Raw genomic sequence first — 21,268 nt, 5'->3', positions numbered from 1 at the left:
TGCAGCGATGGCCTCATATTGCTTAGTTTATTTAAATAATGCTATGTGACATTCATGCCTATACACACACTCACACGACTCAGGGCAAGGGTATTTATAACCCCCACATTGCAATGTCCCCACATCCTGACATAATTGTACCTCAATCCTCTCCATTACACTCTTCAGTTTCTTCTTCCCGGTATACAAACTCCCTGTCTTCTGCTCTGTTTTTATTCCAAAATGGGAGAAGCCGCTGTGTTTCACCTTGAGGGAACACACCAACTAGAAATATTTAAATCACCAGCTTTCCCCTCTGATCTTCTAATAAACCTCTCCCTATCATCTTGACCCTCCTGTGCCTTCTTCTCACTGTCTCTCAGTCTCTATATACAGGCGACTTTTCTAGTCCTAGACGTACAGACAATCATTTTGTAAGTAATTGGTAATTTGTGAATCTTATGGTTTAAAGGAGATATATATTGTATATTGTTTGGGGAGAGGTAAAAAATAAAACGAAACTTTTTTTCAGCCCTTTACTTGAGATGCATGTGTTTATATTTTACATAACATGCATAAAACATTGTGATTCATTTATCAAACATACAGTATATCTCTTGGAAATAAATGGTTTAAGTTTTCAGAATAATTACAGTCAATGGCAGTAAAAAATGAAACAGAAATACCATATGTTATGCACACATTTGCTCTTGTCATGATTTATATTATGAATTGATGACAAACGTGGTAGCAGGGTCTGTAAATATGTGGGGAAAAAGGTATTCATATGTATGTTTTTTTAATTTGGCCCATGATGACTCATTTACGATAACACTCATGGCTAAAGTAAAAGTTTAAGATTTGGGAAATGGCATCATTGTTACAGTGATGACAGGGTTACAAAAAAACATACAGTTGGGCGATCGGAAATGTGGCAAAATAAGAAGAACTTTCTTTGGAGGTCAAATTAAAAGTTAAAACAAACAAAATGTCCAACTCTGTCTCACAAAATGAATGTCCTAACTCGATTTAACATTCTCCAGTTATGTTTTGCATCATTATAGTGACATAGTTTTAGGCATACATATCTTTATCATAATTTGTAAGCCACATTTTTATCACTGTTTCCAGGAGAGAACTGAAATTTGTGTCGCTTCCACTCCCCACGCCAAAGTCCATGGAGAAAGTTGGTGATTTTACAGCATGGTTCCTATGAGTTGTTGATCCACTGCTGCCTCCGTTAGTATGTTCAAATGTGCTGTTTTGTGATTTTAGTGTTTGAAATCCTTTTGTTCAGAGTGACACAAATTTACCAAACAAGGCATCATTAGACCTTCAGCTCCCTGTGAGATAAAAATACTGATTTTGTCTATGGACTTTGGTGCGGGAGAATGAGCTGTTTACAAACTGTAGTTTTCAGTCAACAAAGGCTGTTCAAGATTTAAGCAAGCATAGATTTTAAAAGTCGAGTTCACATTTTTCATGTCCTTCCTGAATGAATGCTTTGTGCACAAGGCTAGATGTCACTTCTTCTGACAAACTGTCTTCACTCTTGTCATCATTACAGCGGACGGTGCATCTAGCAGCTACTACAAGAGCTTCCCACTCATGGATTTCTCTCACTACCAACCTGTGGCGCCCCCTGCCTTCCAGCCTGTACCAGTGCAGCCCAAAGACAAGTCCTACATCCACCAGTCCCTGCCAGCACAGCACGACCTCCATGGCCCCCTGTCCATCTCTATCCCCTCTAGCTATCTGGAGCATTCGCATCTCCCCAAGACCACCACACACCCGCTCCTCTCCAGCTCAGCCTTCAAGGCCTGGGAGCCAACGGCCCGTCATGTCCACAGGCAGACCTCTGTCCCGGGACAAACCTCGTCCTCTTCTCTGCATAGCTCCACAAGGAGACATGGCTACTCAACCAGGAGGCACGAGAGTATAGAGAACATGCCGGATCTCTTCTGCCAGCCCTATGAAGGGATGTATGGTGGAGCTGGAGGCGCAGCAGGACAGGGACAGGGACAGCATGTCCACATGCAACACCAATCTCAAACCCCCCATTACCACCACCCTAGGCAGAAGAGCTACTCCACCCACAGTGCGACTGAGGTGACCGTTTGAGCCCCAGTGCCTCAGAGAGCAGCCTGCTGCAAATACGCATGAATGAGTGGACTTTGGTGTTAGCTCCATGTCAGAGTTTGGGGCAGTTGGCCCAAGATGTGAGGGATATGAAGTGGGGAGGCACATTGTGACCAATGTGTGAGAAACAGAGTTAGATTAAGGAGGAAAAGAGTCTAAACAGAACCACAACTCTGAAAGATTTATGGACTCAGGTTGTAAAGATCATTATTGGACATATAAAGTATACAGACTCTACATGAAGGGAAATCTAACCAAGGTTGCTCTCAGGTTCCTAAGGGTCTAACAGCCTTCAGAGATTCTCGCATGCCACAGTTTTGATGCAGCAGTGTAGTCTCAGAGTGGTTCATTTGTACGGATTGGAGAACATAACGACAAAAGTCATATATGTATCATGCAAAGGTTTTTCGGTTTCAGGTCATGTGTGTTAGGTTGCGTTTAGGTTCAGTATGTCTTAATTAACAAATACTCATGGTTTGTTTGGTAAAAAAAAAAAACGATTCCATACTAAGCCTGAGACGGAAAAAACGGACTCGAGAAGAAGTAGAAAAATTTGATTTGACGTAAACATGGTTTATTATCCTTCATATTGCATTTCTTTAGTTTATCTGTGGGGAGGAAAATTATAACTCTGGACTTATTTGTTTATTGAATCTAAACAGTCATTTTTAACATTTGGATATGGCAACAACATCTTGGGAGGTAACTTTTTTTTTACTACTCTACTACTATTTATTTCCATATGCAAACATACAGAGAACAAATACACAACGATCACAAAGCAAATGTTTTCACTCCACCTTGATCTTCAAATCCAAATATCTTGGGAGGTTAAAGGTGCTGAAAGATTGACACAACTCTCACATCCATATGCTACCAAGCAGCCAATTAGCTTAGCATTAGGTATAGACTTATCAAATGAGATAAAAATGCATTGATTAGGTCATTCGGTGGATTTTCTTACCATATACCCCAAATATTGAGCTCTGGAAGTAACGGCAACTTTAAAATACTGTGGTGTATATAGGCCGAGCAAAGTCAGCTACGGACTTGCGGACCACCAGAGGAAGCTCGCGTACCACTGGTGGTGCACGTTCCTCAGTTTGAGAACCATGGCCTTAAAGAACTGGCCGTTATGCCTATGCTTCAAGACACTACGTTGTGGTGCCTTCAAATGTGGCTGTGTTTCTTGCTTTTGCTGCGTTTGACATCGTGAGTTGAAAAATGTGACGTTTTTCCCCCAAAAGATGGGACAGTTACGGTTCATTTTTCAATTAAATTAATATATTATAACTTTAATAATTTCGGAATTGAGTCCAGAATAGTTAACTGCACAGAGACTGGCACTGCCAGTGTTCTCAAGCGTTAAAACATTTTAATGCCAAGGTCATATCGATCTTCTCACTTCACTCCCGAGTGATTCATCTCTATTGTAATAACACAGCATTCCATTCAAAATTAATTTATTTTATGAAATCTTTGGTGACAGAATTGGGGGGAAAAGTATATCGTCCATTAAGGAACTAATCAATGTTACATCTCTGAGAAGTAAAACTAGAATAGTGAAGTTAGATGTGGTTAATCTATATCACATATGATTTGTAGGCTACATGTAACCATACATCATCTCAAGGTAACAGTTCAGGTCATTTCCAGGCTCCAGAGATGCCTTTAGATGCCACAGATCCACTCTGTTGGATCTCCTCAAGTCTGCTCCTGCTCCTGCTTCGCTCCTCGTTCTGTTTCCGTCCCCGCTCGTCCACTCTCACCCACGTTCCACAATGCAGCGTTTTTGCATTCTGTGCCATCAGGCCAAGCATATAGGGACAACATCCTCGGGGGTCACATTAACTGTGCGATGAGGACAATGCCACCAACATGTCAGCTCCCATCAGCCTCCATCCCAACCCATAGAGATGGAGAGGAGGAAGGAGGAAAGAGGGGTAAAGACCCAGAGGCTGGAGCTCTACACAAAAGAAGAGAAAAGAGAGGAGGAAAATAGACAAACCAACAAACATGTCCACATGTTTTCCTTCCTCAGGCGACGGAAATAGGAAGGAGTCACTGTGGATGTGGGTCTCTTTACTACTGAGCTGTCCAGGTCAGAACTTAGAAAGTGTGGACGCCTGTGTGTAATTTCTAACCCCCAGGCTCCATTACTGGAGAGTTCACCGAGGCATTTCTAGTCCTGGAGCGTTTAACATTTCTTGTTTTGTCTTCAAAGCCTGGACAGCAAAGGACAGTGTGCAGAGCTGCGGCTGTGAACAGGCGACACTTCTCAGTGTAGTTGTAGGTGAAGTGTTACGTCTGCAGCACTCCCCCCCTCAGGGGGACTGCACGGTGGAGTGAACCGTTAACAACGAGTGCACGTGTCCACGAGTGCTTGATATTTGTTGCCCCCGAAAGAGCCCAGAGGATTTTTATGACACAGTACTGTGGATTTGGTTTAAAGTGTGAAGTGGTTTTTCGGCGGCAGATTACAGGAGGAATAAAGATCGATACAGTGAAACAGAGCAGAAAACAAGAGCGGTGGCGAAAATGGTCAATACAACAGATAAGGGCTGAATAAGACGCCACGTACACAGCTTAACAGCACTTATCCCTTTTACCCCTTTTTACAGACAATATCTGTGGAAACAGCCATCGTTACTACTGTATGTTCTCATTCTTTTGTCGAGATCACAGACTATATCTCGTTATCACAGGATAACAAGGCTCATTTTTGCGTGATAACAAATAATTAAAAAGTTGTATCCTTTTTACCAATATTTTTTCATCGGAGTTGAGAAACAGCAGCAGCATGTAGGCTCCGTCACCTTCCAGTAGTTGAAAATGTCACAAAATGGAGAATCTACTGATCAGTGCATTAGGCTGTACTTCAGTCAAAGGTCAGAAGTGGGAATTTTCAACTTCCTAGTCAGAAATTTCAACTGGAACAGCCCCTCAAGGTCGGATTTCCGACTTGAAAACCCGGAGCAACCTCACAAACCTAGCATTTCAAGATGGCTGACACTGGTGTCAATAGTAAAAACACTACTGCTACTTTTACCTAAAAGTTCACTTGGCCTGAATTTTTTTTCCAGTTTAGTCGCAAGAGCGTGTGCAAAATACTGCGTTATAGCTTACGACTGCTACCGCTAACAATGGCTAGCCTAAGATACGTTTGTGTCCGTGTTTTTTATCAGACTTCAACTGGAACCTGGCGCCAGTCCCAGTTCGGACTTATCTCACCATCGCGAGATAATGCATTACTCGTTAAAGTCTTGTTATCGTAAAGATGATTATGCCGTGATCTCAAGATAACAGAATGAAAAAAATATATTAAGCCAACCCCACACTAGAGGATAACTGGCCAGGTTTTGGTCTCAATCTGGCCCTTACAACAATTGTGGGTGTCTTCCGATTTTAGGCTGATGTGAACAAATTATCTGTAGTCTGAGGGATTAACAGACACGATTTTAACGTCATCAGACACATCAGAGTCTTCCAGATTTCAAATCATAATCGTATTAAACGTGTTTGATATTAACGACTCAACAGCGATTGGGGGCGTGAGCAGAATCCCCCGATAACCAATGAGAGCGAGTTTTTTTTTTTTGCGTTTCTCAGCACAAAACATGCTGATAACACCGACAGTCCATTTACAGTATATTCTGAAGTCCTGTTAAATCACGCGAGTTTCTGTGAGACTGGATCGTCTAGCCTGTGCTTTCTCAGGATTAAAACATTTAAAATCGCTTACAAAGTTCATTCGGTCTGTGGTCTCTCATGTTTTTTTAAACTCAAGTCAGATTTGAAAATCCGCCAGTGTGGGGCAGGCTTTTGCGACCATGCTCACTCTTGACTTTTGTACAGAAACAAAAAAATAAGATTATTTTAGTCGTTTGGTCCATAAAAGGTAAAAAAAAAACGTTAAAACTCGATGACCCCAAATGTCATGATTTGTCCACAAACCAAAGATATGCATTTTTATGAAGCAAAGCAACTAAAAATAATCACATTTAAGAAGCTTAAATCAACCACAACCAATAAATCAAGACCCAAGAAGAGCTGTATATTGATTTACATAGAGTTTAAAATGTTGAAGGTTGAGACAGGGCACAAAAATCTGATTTCAGAAGCAATAGATTTAGCAGAGAACGAGTGTGTCCGAGGTTTGTCATGGTATGAAACCTTTCTTCACAGCGTCCATCTCTTCTTTCTACATATTCTCATACAGTAGGTTTAGCGTGAAAATTTGTCATCTTTTTGTACATTTTTAATCCAGTGCATTTGAACACGGTTTCATGTCGTGTGAAAAACCATCGTCTTCTACTTTATTTAAGAATATATATGTGTAAATATGCTTATTTAACGGAATTTCCTACATATATTTTTTAGTTAAATAAGGGCTGTACAAAATTATGGTTATGAGTATTTATTGATATAACAGCAGTTAACAGAATCTATTATTTCACGATGATGATTTTTAGACATGAAAACACAAAACTTGACTAGAGAGATCTTTATTAGTTTTCTAACGTGCACTAGAGGAGAGTTTTCACATCCGTAGCAAAAACAAAGTGACACAAATTGACTGTAGCGTAGGACAGAGCCAGTAGTGAATACAGTGAGTGCATTAAAATGTTTTTTTTGTGCCAAGTAAAATGAGGAGAAAATCATTCCATGTTGTCACAGTGAGCCTCAGCTGGTTTGATGTGTAAATGCACAAATACAAACACAGTAGCCAAGTAAATCCAGTGTTTTGGTGTAATATTCAGTAGGGCTGCAACCAAGGGTTATTTTCATAAATTATTATCAATTAGTCGTTAGGTCCATGATTTCTGAATAGTCTGACAACTTGTTTTAGCCTTGAACAGATTAATCGGTTATCAAAATAGTTGACAGTTAGTGAAATAATTGATTTATCGTTGCAGCCCTAGTATTCGGTATGTAGCAAAAAAACAAACATGTATATACGGTATGTACCTGTGCTTCTTATTACAGAACTCATTTGTACCCAAAATGTTCTCAAGCTGTTCTTCACAAGAGGATTGTTTTTTGAGTTATCGGAGCCACTTTTGATGATGAAATATTAAAAAAAAAACTGAAAATACCACAAGGGTTTGGTTTGAATCATGTTTCTTTTTTAAAAAAAACAACTTTCGGTCAAAACACTCTCATCATCACCTAACTGGGTCGACTAAACGCTCAACAACAAGCCCTGCAACCACAGACTGTGACAACATGACAGCTGTTCTCTGTCTTTAAACCAAGAAAATGTATTTATGGTCATGACAGCAAATAAGGGGTTACAATAATATGAGGGCTTTGAGTTATCACGTCACGAGAAAAACACTGATTCACAAAGACATTTTTGGTCATATACAATGTATTGAATACCTTATGCCATAAAAAGTTGTAGTGAACTTGCAGTGACACCCAGTGGCTGTTTTCTGATACTACATTCACTCACAACAGTATCCTGGAAACAGGCAGAAGACGTGATGTTGATGATGATAGAGCTGTTAACTCTAACAACTATATTTAAGAGTCACAGCTTTAAAAAAAAAAACTCCAAAAATTCACATATTTTAAATACTTTATTATATTTTAAATACAAATAGGACAATGATCGTGTGAGTTAAGCTTCTATTAACTTCAGTAAATCACGTTATTACAACTCCTTACCCTATTGTTCAGTGCACAAATATAACATTGATTACAAAGTGAATCATAATAACCTATATATGAGCCTTGTGAATGTATCCATGGATTTAAAAGCACTTATTATTACCGACAAGTAGACATGCTTTAGGCAATAAAAAGTATAAATATGTTAGCTCGTCACCTCCAAATTAATGAATAGTAACAGCACCATAGAAGAAAAAGGACACACTCTATTTTGTTTGGATTTAAGTGTTTCTTAAATTTTATAATTTTTCTTATATATATATATATATATGTATATATATATAATATATTTTGGCCCCATTATTTGAATATACACATTCAAACATACCTACATCTCCCCTCCCTGTAGCTTCTACATTTGAGACACACCAACACCAAGTTGTACTGTGTAGAAAACTGTCGAGTAACGACAGTGGAGATGGACGGTGGTGAACATCTCACTCACATGAACACCCTTGAATAAAAACATTGTCTTTAACATACACAGTCCTATCTATCTAGCTATCTGTCTATCTATCGCTGTCCGGATATGTTGTTGCCTCCAGGATTTATGGCCATGGAATCCAGGAAGGGACGGAGAGCCTGGCCGAACGGCCTAAAGAGAAGAAAGCACAGCAGATGGTGGCGTTACACTGATACTAACTGAGATGTGAAGTGGTGAGGGGGAAGTTGGAAAATAAATAAATAAATACAAGCATGAAGAAACCAAAGTCCAACTGAAACACAAAGAGGCTTTGTGTCAAAAGAAAAAATAGTACTGAGCAGCAAATGCTTTATGGTGTGTTTTAATGTGGATTGATGCTTAAAACGCTAAGACACAGTTTAATTAAAATCACTGAAAGTCTGAAAGAGAGAGAGAGGGGAAAAAATGGGGCTTTGACTCACGTGGACAATATGTCGGATGGAAGGTCTGTAATGTACGATGGGATCTTTCTGCCCGTTAGGAACTGAGCCACCTCGCCGCTGAAAGTGTTGCAGTTGTGCTCGAACAAGTTGTACTTGTCACCTCTGTGTGCGGAGAGAACCAGGTGTGCAGAGAACACTTAACATTAATTTACTGTGCGTTTTGTTTTTTGTAAAACAATGAGAATGGCTGCCTATAGGGTGATAATAGAAGATTGTTTATATAGAATTATATAGAAGATGTTCACTTTACTCCATGCATGAGACTGAGGTTGTTTACCTGTATGTGGACTCTGCCAGTGACGTCAGATAGTCAATTAAGATCTCAGTAGTGACCTCAGTGTTGCCCAGGTCCACTATGGAGTCCGGGTCACCTAGAACAGTGCCGCCCTAAGACACGTGACATTCCGTAAACATCTATGTACACCTTGTTCAGGGAGTTTTAAATTCCTATGTAATATATGTTTTATTGACTCCAACGATGGAACCCAGTCTTACTGGTGGACAACTGCTGATGCCTCCTCCACCAAAGAAGTACTCCTCACCATGGACAACAACAGCGGTGTGCCTGTAACACACAAACTCACACTTTCTAGCAAAACAAGCCCATGATTATGAATAAAACCAAACAAATAAACACAACTAAGGAAAAAGCTGCACTCACCATATTCCATCAAGCTGTTTCCCTAAAAAAAGGGATGGGACAAACATGATTACTTTGGATGATGCAAGCAGTTGTTTTAATTGAAAAAAATAAATAAATTCAAGCCTCAGGCCCGAGCATCATCCCCGCTCTCTCCTGATTTCTCTCGCCGCCTGGGGAGCACTGACTTCGGCTTCGCTCGTCAGAAACTCACCTAGCATGGCCGGACTCAGTTGCCTGGCCATGCCTCTGGATATGTCGTAGATGTACAGTTTCACTGGGAAATTGTCGCGTTGGTCCATTAGAAAGATAAATTGCAACCACGGCTAATTCAGCTTAAATTTTAATTCAAAGTCAGCTGACTCTGACCAACTTAAAGAAAAGTCGTTATATAGCTTAGCGGTAGCTAGCTAGCAAACGGGTTGATATTTTTGTATATATATCGTTACGGTAACAAACACAAGGCAGAATGTTGAAACTAAAACGAAGTTTAAATTTAAAAAATCTAGTAAAAGTAGACGGAGATGACACAGCAGAAGTCAGTGTGTCACACTGTAAACAATAACACAGGATAGCCTGTGAATGACACGTCCCGCCCACTTCACCAGGATTGGCTACGATCTTTGACAAACACTTGTCTGACCAATAGATGACGAGACGGCCATGACGTATAGTGAGCGTGCGCCTTTACTTCCTCAACACCACCAGTCACTGAAACTCGTCCGGACTTGTTGGGAGAAGTAAATTAGTGCCTTGGTAAGTGAAATGTGCAGGATTCACTTACTATGTATGTCCAGTTACTGTTAGAGTTTATGCCATTACGTTTGTGTGCACTGTTTGCAGAGCCGTGAACGAAACGGCCCCCAAAAACCCGAACTGATGAAGCGAACTGTGGCTAATAAGCAGCTAAGCTAACTCGTGCTAAAGTTATCTACTATGTTATTAACCTGTGATTTAACCAGGTGAATCTCATTGAGATTAAAAACTTCTGTTCCAAAGGAGACCTGGATATCCACTGCAGTCAAGCTATGTGACACTCGTTTCTCCTTGTTCAAACTGACGCAGAATTTGAACGCCCTCCTTACAAAGGTGTTTACGGTAAAAAAAAAAAAAGGAGCATGTGAGCAGTGAGGCTGTGACGTTAACATCCGGTTTTCGAAATAATACACAGAGAGCGCCGTGTCACAACTGAGCAACTGTATGAAGAGAGTTCTCTAAATGTTTTGAGTGAAAATTAAAAAGTTTTGTTAAGCACACATCTACTAGTGTACTGAATATCAGACATTTTACTGTTCAGTATTTGAGAAATTACAAGTTTAAAGTCCCATATTCGCACTTTTTAATCAAATGGTTTTGTTTTTATCATTTTGAAAACCGGATGTAGATGTCCTTACAAAGCAACTTTACGCATTGGATCGCGGGCTTTTTACCGTAAAAGCCTAAAAGAAGACGCATCTTGTTATTACCCTGTGGCAGTTTTCAACAATGTATTGCGTTCTGATAAAGCTTTTAAAGCATAAGAAAACATTGCATTCAGGACATAACTGTTTGGATTTGTCATCTATGATGTATGTATATTCTGTATTATCGCTACAAAAATACAATACAATGCACCTTCTTTTAATCCTGTTTTTAATCTAATCCACATGCTGTATTACCACCTAGTCGGAATACCTGCAGTATTCCAAGGTCCTTTGTCTTTCCTGATTTCCTTTTGTCTTGTTAAACTGCTTTTTACATGTACAGGAACAGTCCCAATGGCAGAGTGGAACGCCTACTACCACAATGAGGACGAGGATGAAGAGCAGGAGGAAGGAGAGCAATCTGGAGGTGAGATTACAAATGATCACGTCTTATTTTATACCAAGGCTATCCAAAGTGGGTAGTGTAACATTTTGAGACCGAAACATACAATGCAGCATTGTTGTTTAATATGTAAATGCTAAAATATTGTTTAATAAAAGAATATGGAATCTTTGTACTTGCTTGCATCTGGATGCTATACAATAGGTCTCAGTAGTGACCTCAGTGTGGCCAGTAAACAATAGGTGTTTACTGGCCCTTCAAGGGAAAACGTTTTGGCATCCTTGTGTTATTCTGTCTATGTGATCAGATAGGTGAAATCAGCTGACAGTAAGACTGTTGAAAGCCTTTAACTTTGTTTATCAAAAACAAATAAGGATGTCTGTCTTTCTCAGAGTATTACAAACTCACAGGAAGAGACAGTTTGGTCTTCTTGGTCGACGCTTCCAGGGAAATGTTTGTTAAAGGTGAAGACGGAGAGCCATCTAACTTTGACATGACTATGGAGGTAAGATGGACACTTGTCTTTGTCGTGTGTTATCACTTTTATTTGAACAGCCATCTGAAAATCCTACATACATTCAATTAGATATTTATTAGGATTTGCAAGAAATATTATGGAGTCATGTAAGATATTTTCTATGCAATGAGGCGACAGTAAAGTTGGGAAAGTATACATTTTCAAGTTATGTCTCGGAAGAGAGATTGGTTTGACTAAAATTGTTCATGCCCTTTTTCATTCAATAGCTTGATGATAACAAGTGTCTGTGTTCTGTCTGTGTAGGCCGTGCGCAGTGTGTACACCAGTAAGATCATTAGCAGTGACAGGGACCTGGTGGCTCTGGTTTTCTACGGCACAGAACAAAGCAAAAACCCCAAGGACTCGTTCAAGCACGTCTATGTGTACCATGACCTCGATGAACCTGGTAAGAAATGAAAAATTGCCCAACACGTCCTTTTTGGTGCCCTTGTTTGTTCTGTATGTCCTCCTTACATGTGTCTGTCTTTCACAGGTGCAAAGCGAGTGCAGGATGTGGACGCTCTGCGTGGTAAAAAGGGCGCCCAGTTAGCAGCTGAGACCATGGGCAGCGGAGAGACATCATTAGGCGACGCCCTGTGGTGCTGCGCCAACCTGTACAGTGACATCAAGCTTCGTCTCTCACACAAGAGGCTCATGATCTTCACCTGCAGGGATGAACCACATGGTGGCGACAGCGTGAAGGACCGACAGGCTCGCACAAAAGCCAGTGACCTCAAAGAGACAGGTGGGTCTGAAGCAAAGGCTGCTGGTCCCTAATGCTTTTAATTCCTGTAAGCTGCCAGTGACCCACCACCCCCCTCTCTTAGGTGTTGTGATTGATTTGATGCACCTGATGAAACCTGGCGGCTTCGATGTCGCTCGGTTCTTCTGTGACGTTGTCAGTCCACCAGAGGATGAGAGTGAGCTGGGGTTGCAGATGGAGCCCTGTGGCAAACTGGAGGACCTCAAGAAGAGGGTGCGGGCCAAAGAGCAGAAGAAGAGAACCATGGCAAGGTAGTTTCAATAAACTTCCAGACTGATAGATGTTGTTCTCGCAGCTATACCTCCTGTATCCCTTCCTTAAATTTGCTGATCTGTGTTTTCTTCCCTTCTTTCTGGTCATTCTTTGTGTATTTATAAGTAACGTAACTCATCTTCTCTCCTGTTCTTCACATCCTTGCCATTTTTTTTTTTTTTAGATTAAACCTGATTCTGGGTGAGGGTTTGAATGTCGCCGTGGGACTTTATGCAACTGCTGTGAAGGCCACAAAACCTGGTTCCATCAAACTGTACAGGGAAACCAACGAGCAAGTCCGCAGCAAAACCCGCACATTCCACACTCAGACTGGCAGCCTGCTGCTGCCCAGTGAGATTAAGAAAGCACAGGTAATCCCAGCACAAATATGACTAATCTGAATAGACACCTTTTAATTTTGTTGCCACTCATTAATCTCTCCTTTATTTTCATGTGTGTCTGTCTGCTATAGATTTATGGTAAAAAGATGATAGTGCTGGAGAGGGATGAAGTGGACACCATCAAGAAGTTTGATGACCCCGGATTGTTACTCATTGGATTCAAACCAATGGAGAAACTGAAAGTGCACCATCATATCCGGCCTGCCATCTTCATCTATCCTGAGGAAAATGAGATTAAAGGTACTGTTAACTCTTCATGACCTTTTCTGGCATAAACCCTGAACCAGAACCTCATTTTTGAGGAACTGGTCATTTGAATTGTGGATAGGTTAGGAATACAGATCAACTGGTTAAGGTTAAGGCGAGGGATAACATTTAGTTTAGGCCGTCGATATGTATGGAAGTCCATTTTACAAATCTAAATGTATTTATTCCACCTCCTCCTCAGGCAGTGCATGCCTGTTCTCGGCTCTGCTGACGAAGTGTAGGGAGAAGAACGTGTTCGCTCTGTGCCGCTGCATCTCCCGCCGAAACTACCCTCCGCGATTTGTTGCCCTAGTGCCTCAGAAAGAGGAGATGGATGAGGGACGAGTACAGATCACACCACCAGGTAATAAAAAAACAACCCAATACACTTTTTTTTTTGTTTTACTGGGGATGATTAAGCCAACATATTATATTTATAATAATTAATAATTAATTATAATTTAATATTATATTTTTAAATTCAATTCCTAAAATAAATTAATAAATAAATTACAAAAATGGAGTAATAGAAGTGGGAAGGGGAATTTACATAATATGGCTTGTTTTGAGAAACACATGAAATGACTGATAAATGCTGCAGTGTATATGCCAGACCTGTATGTGGCACTGTAATGCTGCCATAAATGGGGACAATAGCTTATGAGATTCAACAGACAGAATGAACATTAACTCTCCTCTGTATTAGGTGTATTAAATGTGTGTGCACTGTAGCTTGTTGACAACTTGTCATCTCTCGCCTGTATCAGGTTTCAACGGCTTCTCCCTGCCGTACGCCGACGACCTGCGAACACTCGATCCTCCCCAGTGTCGTCGCGCCTCACAGCCACAGGTGGACATGATGAAACAAATTGTCTCCAAACTCCGCTTCAAATACAGGTATGTGCTGGTGTTTTGATTTTCAGTTCAAAGATGCCCTAAAATGTAGCTAATGTCCAAATTTGATTCTAAAAAAGGTATATATATATATTTCTGTTTTGGTTCTTCATGTAATACAGGAGCGAAGCGTTTGAGAACCCGGTCATCCAGCAGCATTACAGGAACCTGGAGGCCTTGGCTCTGGATATGGTTGCTCCAGAAGAGACAGACGACCTCATCAGTAAGATGCACACAAAACCAGATACCCTGGTTGCTCTTGTGGCTGGTTCTTCATCTCACACTTCCCTCTGTATCCTTCTCTGCCTCAGTGCCAAAGGTGGAACAGATGGACCAACGTCTGGGTCCTTTGGTCCAGGACTTTAAAGACCTGGTCTACCCTGCCTACTACAACCCGGACAACAAACCTGCTGCAAAACGCAAAACAGGTTCAGAAGTCAAGTTATAAATGAAATCTCTCATCACTGTGTGTTTGTCTTGGCAGTACCGTACATCTGAATTGTACTTCTCCGTTTCACAAAATGGTCTGAATGGGTATGATGAAGTTACTAATCAGTTCCAATAACTTGACTCAGTCCCGCTTTTCTTTGTTGACACACAGCAGATTCAGGAGGCGGAGCTGAAAAGAAGCCGAAAGTGGAGATGTCAGAAGACGAGCTGAAGGCCCGTGTGCAGAACGGCACTTTGGGAAAACTGACGGTGTCGGTGCTGAAGGAGGCCTGCAAACAATTTGGGATTCGGACAACGGGGACCAAGAAACAGGAACTCATTGACGCTGTTACTGGCCAACTGGGTTCATGAAGGAAGTCTGAGACCTTCAGCCACGCACTAAATTTTGTGATCTAATGGGCTTTAAAGGTCGGAAGTGTGTGATCACTTTAAAATAAAAAGTGTTCTATTTTCGTAGTCTTGCGCCAATGTGATTATGACTTAATTTTCTGATTTATCCCTGACAGAAAACTGAAAGAAAGACGGAGATGTTTGTTTACTTGGACAGAGAGAGAGAGAATCTGCACTGCTGTTAAAATAGTTTTAAAAAGATAATACTTGGATGCAGCCTAGTCTCTTAAAACTACAGTGAGAGGTGTGAGTTTTATGTAATCATGCTGGTAGAAAGTCAATGTCATCATCTACAGATCTCTCTCTGTCTATTTTTGCTGGGAACGGCGTGAAAAATAGGGGAGATGTTTAAAAGTCACGAGTTGTGACACACGCACACACACACGCATGTCTCGGATGAACCAGTTCATAGTATATTCCTTTTGTATGTATTTACTTTAAGTGAGAGGCTGCCATCTCGCTCTGCCGTGTTTCTACCTGTGAGCTCTGAGAATTCCAGAAGACCACCACAGTTCCTTGATATGTTCGATAAAGGGAGGGGTGACTATCAGAGTTCACAAATTCTTACACACTGGACCTTTAAATCTTCCGCGTGGCCTGTGAGGTTTGAGATCAACCTTTCCGTCAAAGACGTTTCCTGTTCTTGCTTGATACGATTAAACCTTTAAAAACCAGGTATTAAAATAGCCTGTACCATAAACACAGCCATAAAAAAACAACAAATAAAAGAAACCTCTTGTTTCCAGCCTGCTTCTAATATGTTTCATTGTGAATAAGTGCTTGTGTTAATGTTCTGTACAGCCAAGGCAGCATTTCCAGTTCTTCTTGAAGTGACGGTGAGAGGTGAAAGGTGTGCCCTTCCAAAGTGAGAACGCAAGCATTAGCAGCATACCTGGACCTTGTCACGGCATTGTTTTGCCACACAGCAGCACAAACTAAGAGGCTGTGTTCCTGTGGAGGGCAGGCCTGCGCAGGCGAACGCCGCCACACAGCAGCAGGAAGAAGAGATCAGCATATGACTTTGAGCACATGTGAGTCACATCAACTAGTGAGTCAGATGGTTTTCCTGGAGGAGGATTATCACACTTCACACCAGGTAATGGAGCTTTAAGAAACTCAAAATTATAGACGCAGTATCAGATTTCCCTGAGATGTAGCTGTTTGAATTAGGAACTTGAAATGTTACATCAGTGTCTTACTTGTGTTCCTTCCTGTTTTGTCCAGTTCTTCCTTGATTAAAGTGGTTCTTCAACTCTCAAATCTAATCTCACATCGCACTTTAAACCTTGCTATCCTATACTTTCAAAACATACACGCAACAGGCTATGGATCCTCTCATAGGTCTCTCTGTGTCATAGAAACTGTCTTGCACTTTGACACTTGATTTTCATTGTAATCCTACATCATTTATAACAACAATACACGTTAACCACTCTGAACTTTCAGGGCTTTTATACTGAAAGTTCACCCGGAGCCTCAGTGCTGCCATCTATCTTCTGGCTGAAAGTCTGAGAAGTGCTAAAAAATGGAATGTCAGTGTGAAAAGGACAACGCTGGGGAGGCTGTTGCAGGTAAGGTACCTTTTTAAAGGTCATGGGGTCACAGAGGGGGCCACACGGTTAGAATGGATGTGTTTACAGGCCTCCAACGCTGCAGTTGTTACGCAGTTTAGAGTGTTTTTAAAATCACAATTTCTCTATTAGGTGAAAGGTTGACCACATGGTGAGTATTGAAAAGCATTGCAGTACTAATGTCCTCCGCTCTGTGTGTGTGTGTGTGTGTGTGTGTTTAGGTTGGTGGATGGGCACCAGCAACGTCCAGTTAGGAGCTTTCACCGTGGTTGGGTATCTTCTCTACAGATTCTCTCAGAGTCAGTCACACACACACACAGCGACACTTCACCTGCACGAGTAAAAACAAAAAGATCCCCAAGCGTACACGTATATTTAGACTTTATTACCACCTCCATTTTTAAACCTTAAACCCATTTATTCATTCACTCAACATGCATGACCGTAAATAGCAAATAAACTACAGGTCTCAAATTCAACTGACTTAGAGGCCACTGAGCTTCTAGTCTGGTCAATAGGGGTTGAGTTAAAAAAATGGCGATATTTCAGTTTCAATTACTCTATAAATAACAAAAACAGACTCATTATAACTTGATATATTAAATGTCGGACAGCCTGATCCATTGGGAGGGCCACATGTGGCCTGTGGCCTGCAACTTTGAGACCTCTGCCTTAAACTGTTAGCTGTTAAACCCGTTAACGTTCATTTACCACTCAAAAAATGCATTGAACGTTTCTCATCAGAGGCTGATGTTTCACATTCACACCAAATGGAGATCACAAAACATTTACATATTGATTTATTTAGATGTGCGCATACATGTGTAAAAATATGTATTATTTCTTAGTGTTATTGTACATACTTTATTCTTCCTTTGACCTGTTTTTCAGTTGTTTTTACCAGACTCATTGTAGGGGCCTGAAAGAATATTGACGTGTTAAATTGAATAAACTTCTGTCTTTTATAGTCCCCCTATTAAAAAAATGCTTTTCCCCGCAGCTCTGCCTGCTCTGATTCGCTGGCCGATTCGAATTTTCTGCTCTTTAACCGGTGAGTTTGCATCACATGACGCTTGACCTCTGATGCAATGGGGAATAATAATCTAACGTGATTGTCGTGTTTGTCAGAGTGAAATAATGTTTGGTTTCTGCCTCAGGTCTGTCAGCTCTGTGGAGCTGGGTGGGGCGCCTCGTGGGAACAATACGTGGTATTAAAATATAAACAGTATTTATAATAAACCATTTTTAATGTCATACATGAAGCTGTACATATATATATGTTTAAAAAAAAAACAGGCAGGATGTTGACTTTTCTATTTATGTCTTAGGAATCCAGAACCTGTTTAAATTTCTGTCGAGAGCGTGGCGCTTCATCATACGTAAGTGATCCGTGCTTGTGGTTTGTTTTTCACCCTGTGCAGCAAATTGACTTTTTTTTTAAGTAAAGGTAAACATAGGCAGGGAGATGTTTGCAGTGTGAGTTTGGATAAGTTTAAGTGGTGAGAGGGAGTTTTTCTTTAAAAACTAGCAGACACACGACAGCAGTGTTGTATCTACACAGAAGGGATCAGGAGTCATTTAGGGACAGAGCTGCACAATAAGTAAAATCACAGGCCTGGAATTTACAAGTCTTCCTCCATCAGGTATTTCCCACAAGTTCAAGTGGCTGTCAGCAGTTATCAAAGCTATCACAGGTCAGTGATATTTTTTTATCTTATGTTGTATGTTGTACAACTCCCAGCTTCCTTTCTTCCACGTCAAGAGGCTGAGACAAGTTTGGTTCTGCATTCCTTGTGTCTGCCAGTGACACAAAGTCAGATGAAAAATATATTATTTTACAAGACAATAGAGTTATTCTGATGTCAAAGGAGCAGAGCTGAAGGCATCATGTAAGGTTCTTTTTTTTTGACATGAAAAGCAAGCTGGAAACACTCAAGCAGCCATTTCCAAACCGAAGAATCATCTGCAGGCCCACCGAATTACAACTCCGATTAACACACAAGAATACAAGATGAAAAAGCCTAATATTATTTCTTAAACAGCCTGAAGATACTGACATATTGAATCAGGTTGGTTCCTCTGTGTGTGTTGTCTCATTGACGTTTGTTGCACGTTTTGCCAATGAAGTTCTTCCCGAAGACAACACAATGGATGACGGTATTAAAAGTCGACCAAAATGAATTAATGTACATTGAATAGACATTTTTATGGATTTACAAAGTGTTAGAATCTTTTTTTTGCTAATGTAAGTATGTTATAAGAATAAGAATAATACGTTTGATTTCTAAAGCGTCTTTGTCACCACCAAAGGTTGCTGTACATGTAAAAAGACAGACCAGAACAAAAAACTATTAGGTGGCAAAAACCTGCAGGAACAAGTGTTGCTTCAACATTGATTTAAAAGACTCCAGGATTATTCACCCTCATAATTTAAATATTGTGCTTCTTATGCTACAACCAACAGTTGTTAAGTTTAAAGTTTATAAATAACAACACACATTCTTATTGGTTTAAAACGTCATTCACCTGCTAACAGTGATAATCACACAGAAATGTTGTCTGGGTTGACTCTCCTCTTTTATTGATGTATTTATTTATTTGTTTATTTTCTGTGATGCTTTTGTGTGTGAATCTTGTGTGTCTGCCCGGGTGTTGTGTGCTTATCGATCAAGCCTTGTTCCCCATGACAGCAATTAAGTACACATTTATCTATATCTGTCTGTCTACCTCTGCAGGATCATCTGGAGATGAAGCCCAGGGGTCAGTAGGCAGCGGCAGTCCCAGAGACCCAGGTTTGAGGCTGATCCTCCTTGGGCCCAGTGGAGGAGGACGAACCTCCCTGGCAAACACGTTGTTGGGCAGCAAAGTCAGAAAATCACCCGTGGGTCCTCTGATGGAAAGCACCCAATCTACGGCAGTGGTGGACGGCAGAGAGGTTACAGTGGTCGACACCCCAGATCTTCTGGGTCCATCGCTTGGGGGCAACAGGAGAGCGAAGGAGGCTTTGAGGAGCCTTCAGCTGGTCAGTCCTGGACCACATGCCGTCCTGCTGGTGCTGCAGGCTCCACACTCTGGCAGGGGGATCAACCAGGATGCTCACCGTGCGATCCAAGCCACCATGGAACTGTTTGGAGACGAGGTCTTGGGGCACATCATCCCTGTGCTCACCCACGTTGACCTCCTGGGTGGAAAACCTACTACTGTAGATCAGCTGCTGGATGTGGACACTGATCTGAGAAGGACTGTGTCTCTGTGCGGGCAGAGGCCTGAACTGGTGGACGACAGGCCAGACTGCCCCCCAGAGGCACAGAGGACGACGAGCAGGCAGCTGGTGGGGCGTGTGATGGAGATGAAAGAGCTGAGGGGGCATTTTGTCCACGAGCTGCAGAGAAGGGAGGAGCGCTTCAGGGAGGAGGTGCTGACTGACATGGCATCTGCACTGGCAAGAAAACTGGGACACATGTGAACATGGGGGGGGAGGAGGAGGAGGAAGAGTTTAGTGTTGCTGTTGTGTCTTTCTGTGCAAAAACAAACGTGCAATTTTGATTTTTAGTGCAAGACTGATTCTCTGCCTGAGGTATTTCCGTCTCTCCGCTGGTTCACCGCTCTTCCAAATGAATTTACTACTGCTGGCGTTCGTTTTGGTTCTCAGAGTGCCACACATGCTTTTGGTTGGACATCATGGTCACACCAATTAGATTTTACTATTTTCATGCGTCATAATTCTTCAGTTTTTGCATATGTTTTTGCATGAGCTTCGTGCTTCGTGTTTTCATACTCTTCTCCACTGCGTCACCCGCCTCCTTCTTCTATAATTCATAAAGGATATCAAACTTTAAAGACGATCAGGGTATAATGAACAAAAAGTCATATTGGGATAAAGCACGGCAGCCCAGCTCGTGCTTTGTCCAGGAGCTTCTGTGGAGCTTTGTGCAGCTTCAGAGAAAGTTTTCCGACATAATTGTAGGATGAACATGATCCCATTTTAAAGATACAATATGGAACTTTTCTGCATTATAAAGTCTTAAAAATGACAACCCCTAACACAAACTACGTATTTGTTGTTGTTATTGCTACTACATCGTCGCCCCCCCCCCCCCCCCCCCCCCCAATCATGATTCCTCCCCTGGAAGCAAGCTGGAGTATGTGGGATCAATAGATAATTATTGACTTTTAGTCGCAGGTTTTTTGGGATTGCAACTCCATCTCTAAAACTCTCCACCCATATTGACACATGTTTTATTTAATGTCACTTTTTGAGTTTCTTTGTAATATAGAAAGTTGTTGTCTGTGCCTAAGTTACAATCTTTCCACTGAAAAGGCCTGATCGCAGAGTTATTATTGGTCAAAACCTCCTGTAAAAGCTGTAAACGGAGCCAGATGACTTGATTTACACGACGCCAGGAGGTTATTATGGAAAATAATCCTGCCCACTGTACCTTTAATGACTCGAACTACAAATGACCTTCAGGCTGACCTTCAGTTGAACCACATGGGTTTGTCCGGCGCATGATGATGCAGAAGCGCCAGCGAAGAAGACACCCACGTCTGCGTTTCTGTGGTCAGAGTCTGAACTCTAACCTGGAAAAAGAGAGGATATTAACGAAAGCACGTTTCACACTGAAATAGAGATGCAGCTGC

The 21,268-nt window shown here is 41.3% G+C and overlaps 4 protein-coding genes across 6 annotated transcripts in view; 3 read left to right on the top strand and 1 right to left on the bottom strand.

The window, feature by feature from the left end:
* The window catches only part of shisa8b (shisa family member 8b), a 31,709-nt gene extending 24,539 nt beyond the window's left edge, over positions 1 to 7,170 (top strand). Inside the window, exon 6 of the mRNA XM_058620807.1 lies at positions 1,547 to 7,170. Coding sequence (XP_058476790.1) covers positions 1,547 to 2,100 — 554 coding nt within the window. The 3' untranslated portion in view covers positions 2,101 to 7,170. The remainder of the gene's footprint in view (positions 1 to 1,546) is intronic.
* Positions 7,171 to 7,681: 511 nt separating this feature from the next.
* desi1b (desumoylating isopeptidase 1b) lies at positions 7,682 to 9,934 on the bottom strand. Its single transcript, XM_058620810.1, has 6 exons — positions 9,552 to 9,934; positions 9,359 to 9,380; positions 9,193 to 9,262; positions 8,975 to 9,084; positions 8,677 to 8,799; positions 7,682 to 8,386 (listed from the first exon to the last, which is right to left on the bottom strand). The coding sequence occupies exons 1-6, from the start codon at positions 9,637 to 9,639 to the stop codon at positions 8,305 to 8,307; spliced, it is 495 nt and encodes a 164-aa protein (XP_058476793.1). The 5' UTR covers positions 9,640 to 9,934; the 3' UTR covers positions 7,682 to 8,304.
* Positions 9,935 to 9,988: 54 nt separating this feature from the next.
* On the top strand, positions 9,989 to 15,801 carry xrcc6 (X-ray repair complementing defective repair in Chinese hamster cells 6). Of its 2 annotated transcripts, none has more exons than XM_058620805.1 (13): positions 9,989 to 10,093; positions 11,084 to 11,167; positions 11,536 to 11,648; positions 11,925 to 12,066; positions 12,154 to 12,405; positions 12,488 to 12,674; positions 12,860 to 13,046; positions 13,148 to 13,316; positions 13,525 to 13,686; positions 14,090 to 14,219; positions 14,339 to 14,439; positions 14,528 to 14,644; positions 14,821 to 15,801. In XM_058620805.1, exons 2-13 carry the CDS (start codon positions 11,095 to 11,097, stop codon positions 15,015 to 15,017), a joined length of 1,830 nt encoding a protein of 609 aa, XP_058476788.1. In that variant the 5' UTR covers positions 9,989 to 10,093; positions 11,084 to 11,094; the 3' UTR covers positions 15,018 to 15,801. The 2 variants fall into 2 exon arrangements, with proteins under 2 accessions (XP_058476788.1, XP_058476787.1); XM_058620804.1 differs by having other exon boundaries at positions 14,818 to 15,801.
* A 144-nt stretch (positions 15,802 to 15,945) lies between these two features.
* LOC131448398 (uncharacterized) lies at positions 15,946 to 20,641 on the top strand. 2 transcript variants are annotated; one of them, XM_058620808.1, is made up of 8 exons: positions 15,946 to 16,152; positions 16,503 to 16,627; positions 16,849 to 16,926; positions 17,628 to 17,678; positions 17,785 to 17,835; positions 17,956 to 18,006; positions 18,271 to 18,321; positions 19,363 to 20,641. In XM_058620808.1, the coding sequence occupies exons 2-8, from the start codon at positions 16,582 to 16,584 to the stop codon at positions 20,091 to 20,093; spliced, it is 1,059 nt and encodes a 352-aa protein (XP_058476791.1). In that variant the 5' UTR covers positions 15,946 to 16,152; positions 16,503 to 16,581; the 3' UTR covers positions 20,094 to 20,641. The 2 variants fall into 2 exon arrangements, with proteins under 2 accessions (XP_058476791.1, XP_058476792.1); XM_058620809.1 differs by lacking the exon at positions 18,271 to 18,321.
* Positions 20,642 to 21,268: the final 627 nt, after the last annotated feature.

This window comes from Solea solea, chromosome 21 (assembly GCF_958295425.1).
Source record: "Solea solea chromosome 21, fSolSol10.1, whole genome shotgun sequence".
NCBI lineage: Eukaryota > Metazoa > Chordata > Actinopteri > Pleuronectiformes > Soleidae > Solea > Solea solea.
This window is presented reverse-complemented; position numbering and strand designations above follow the sequence as displayed.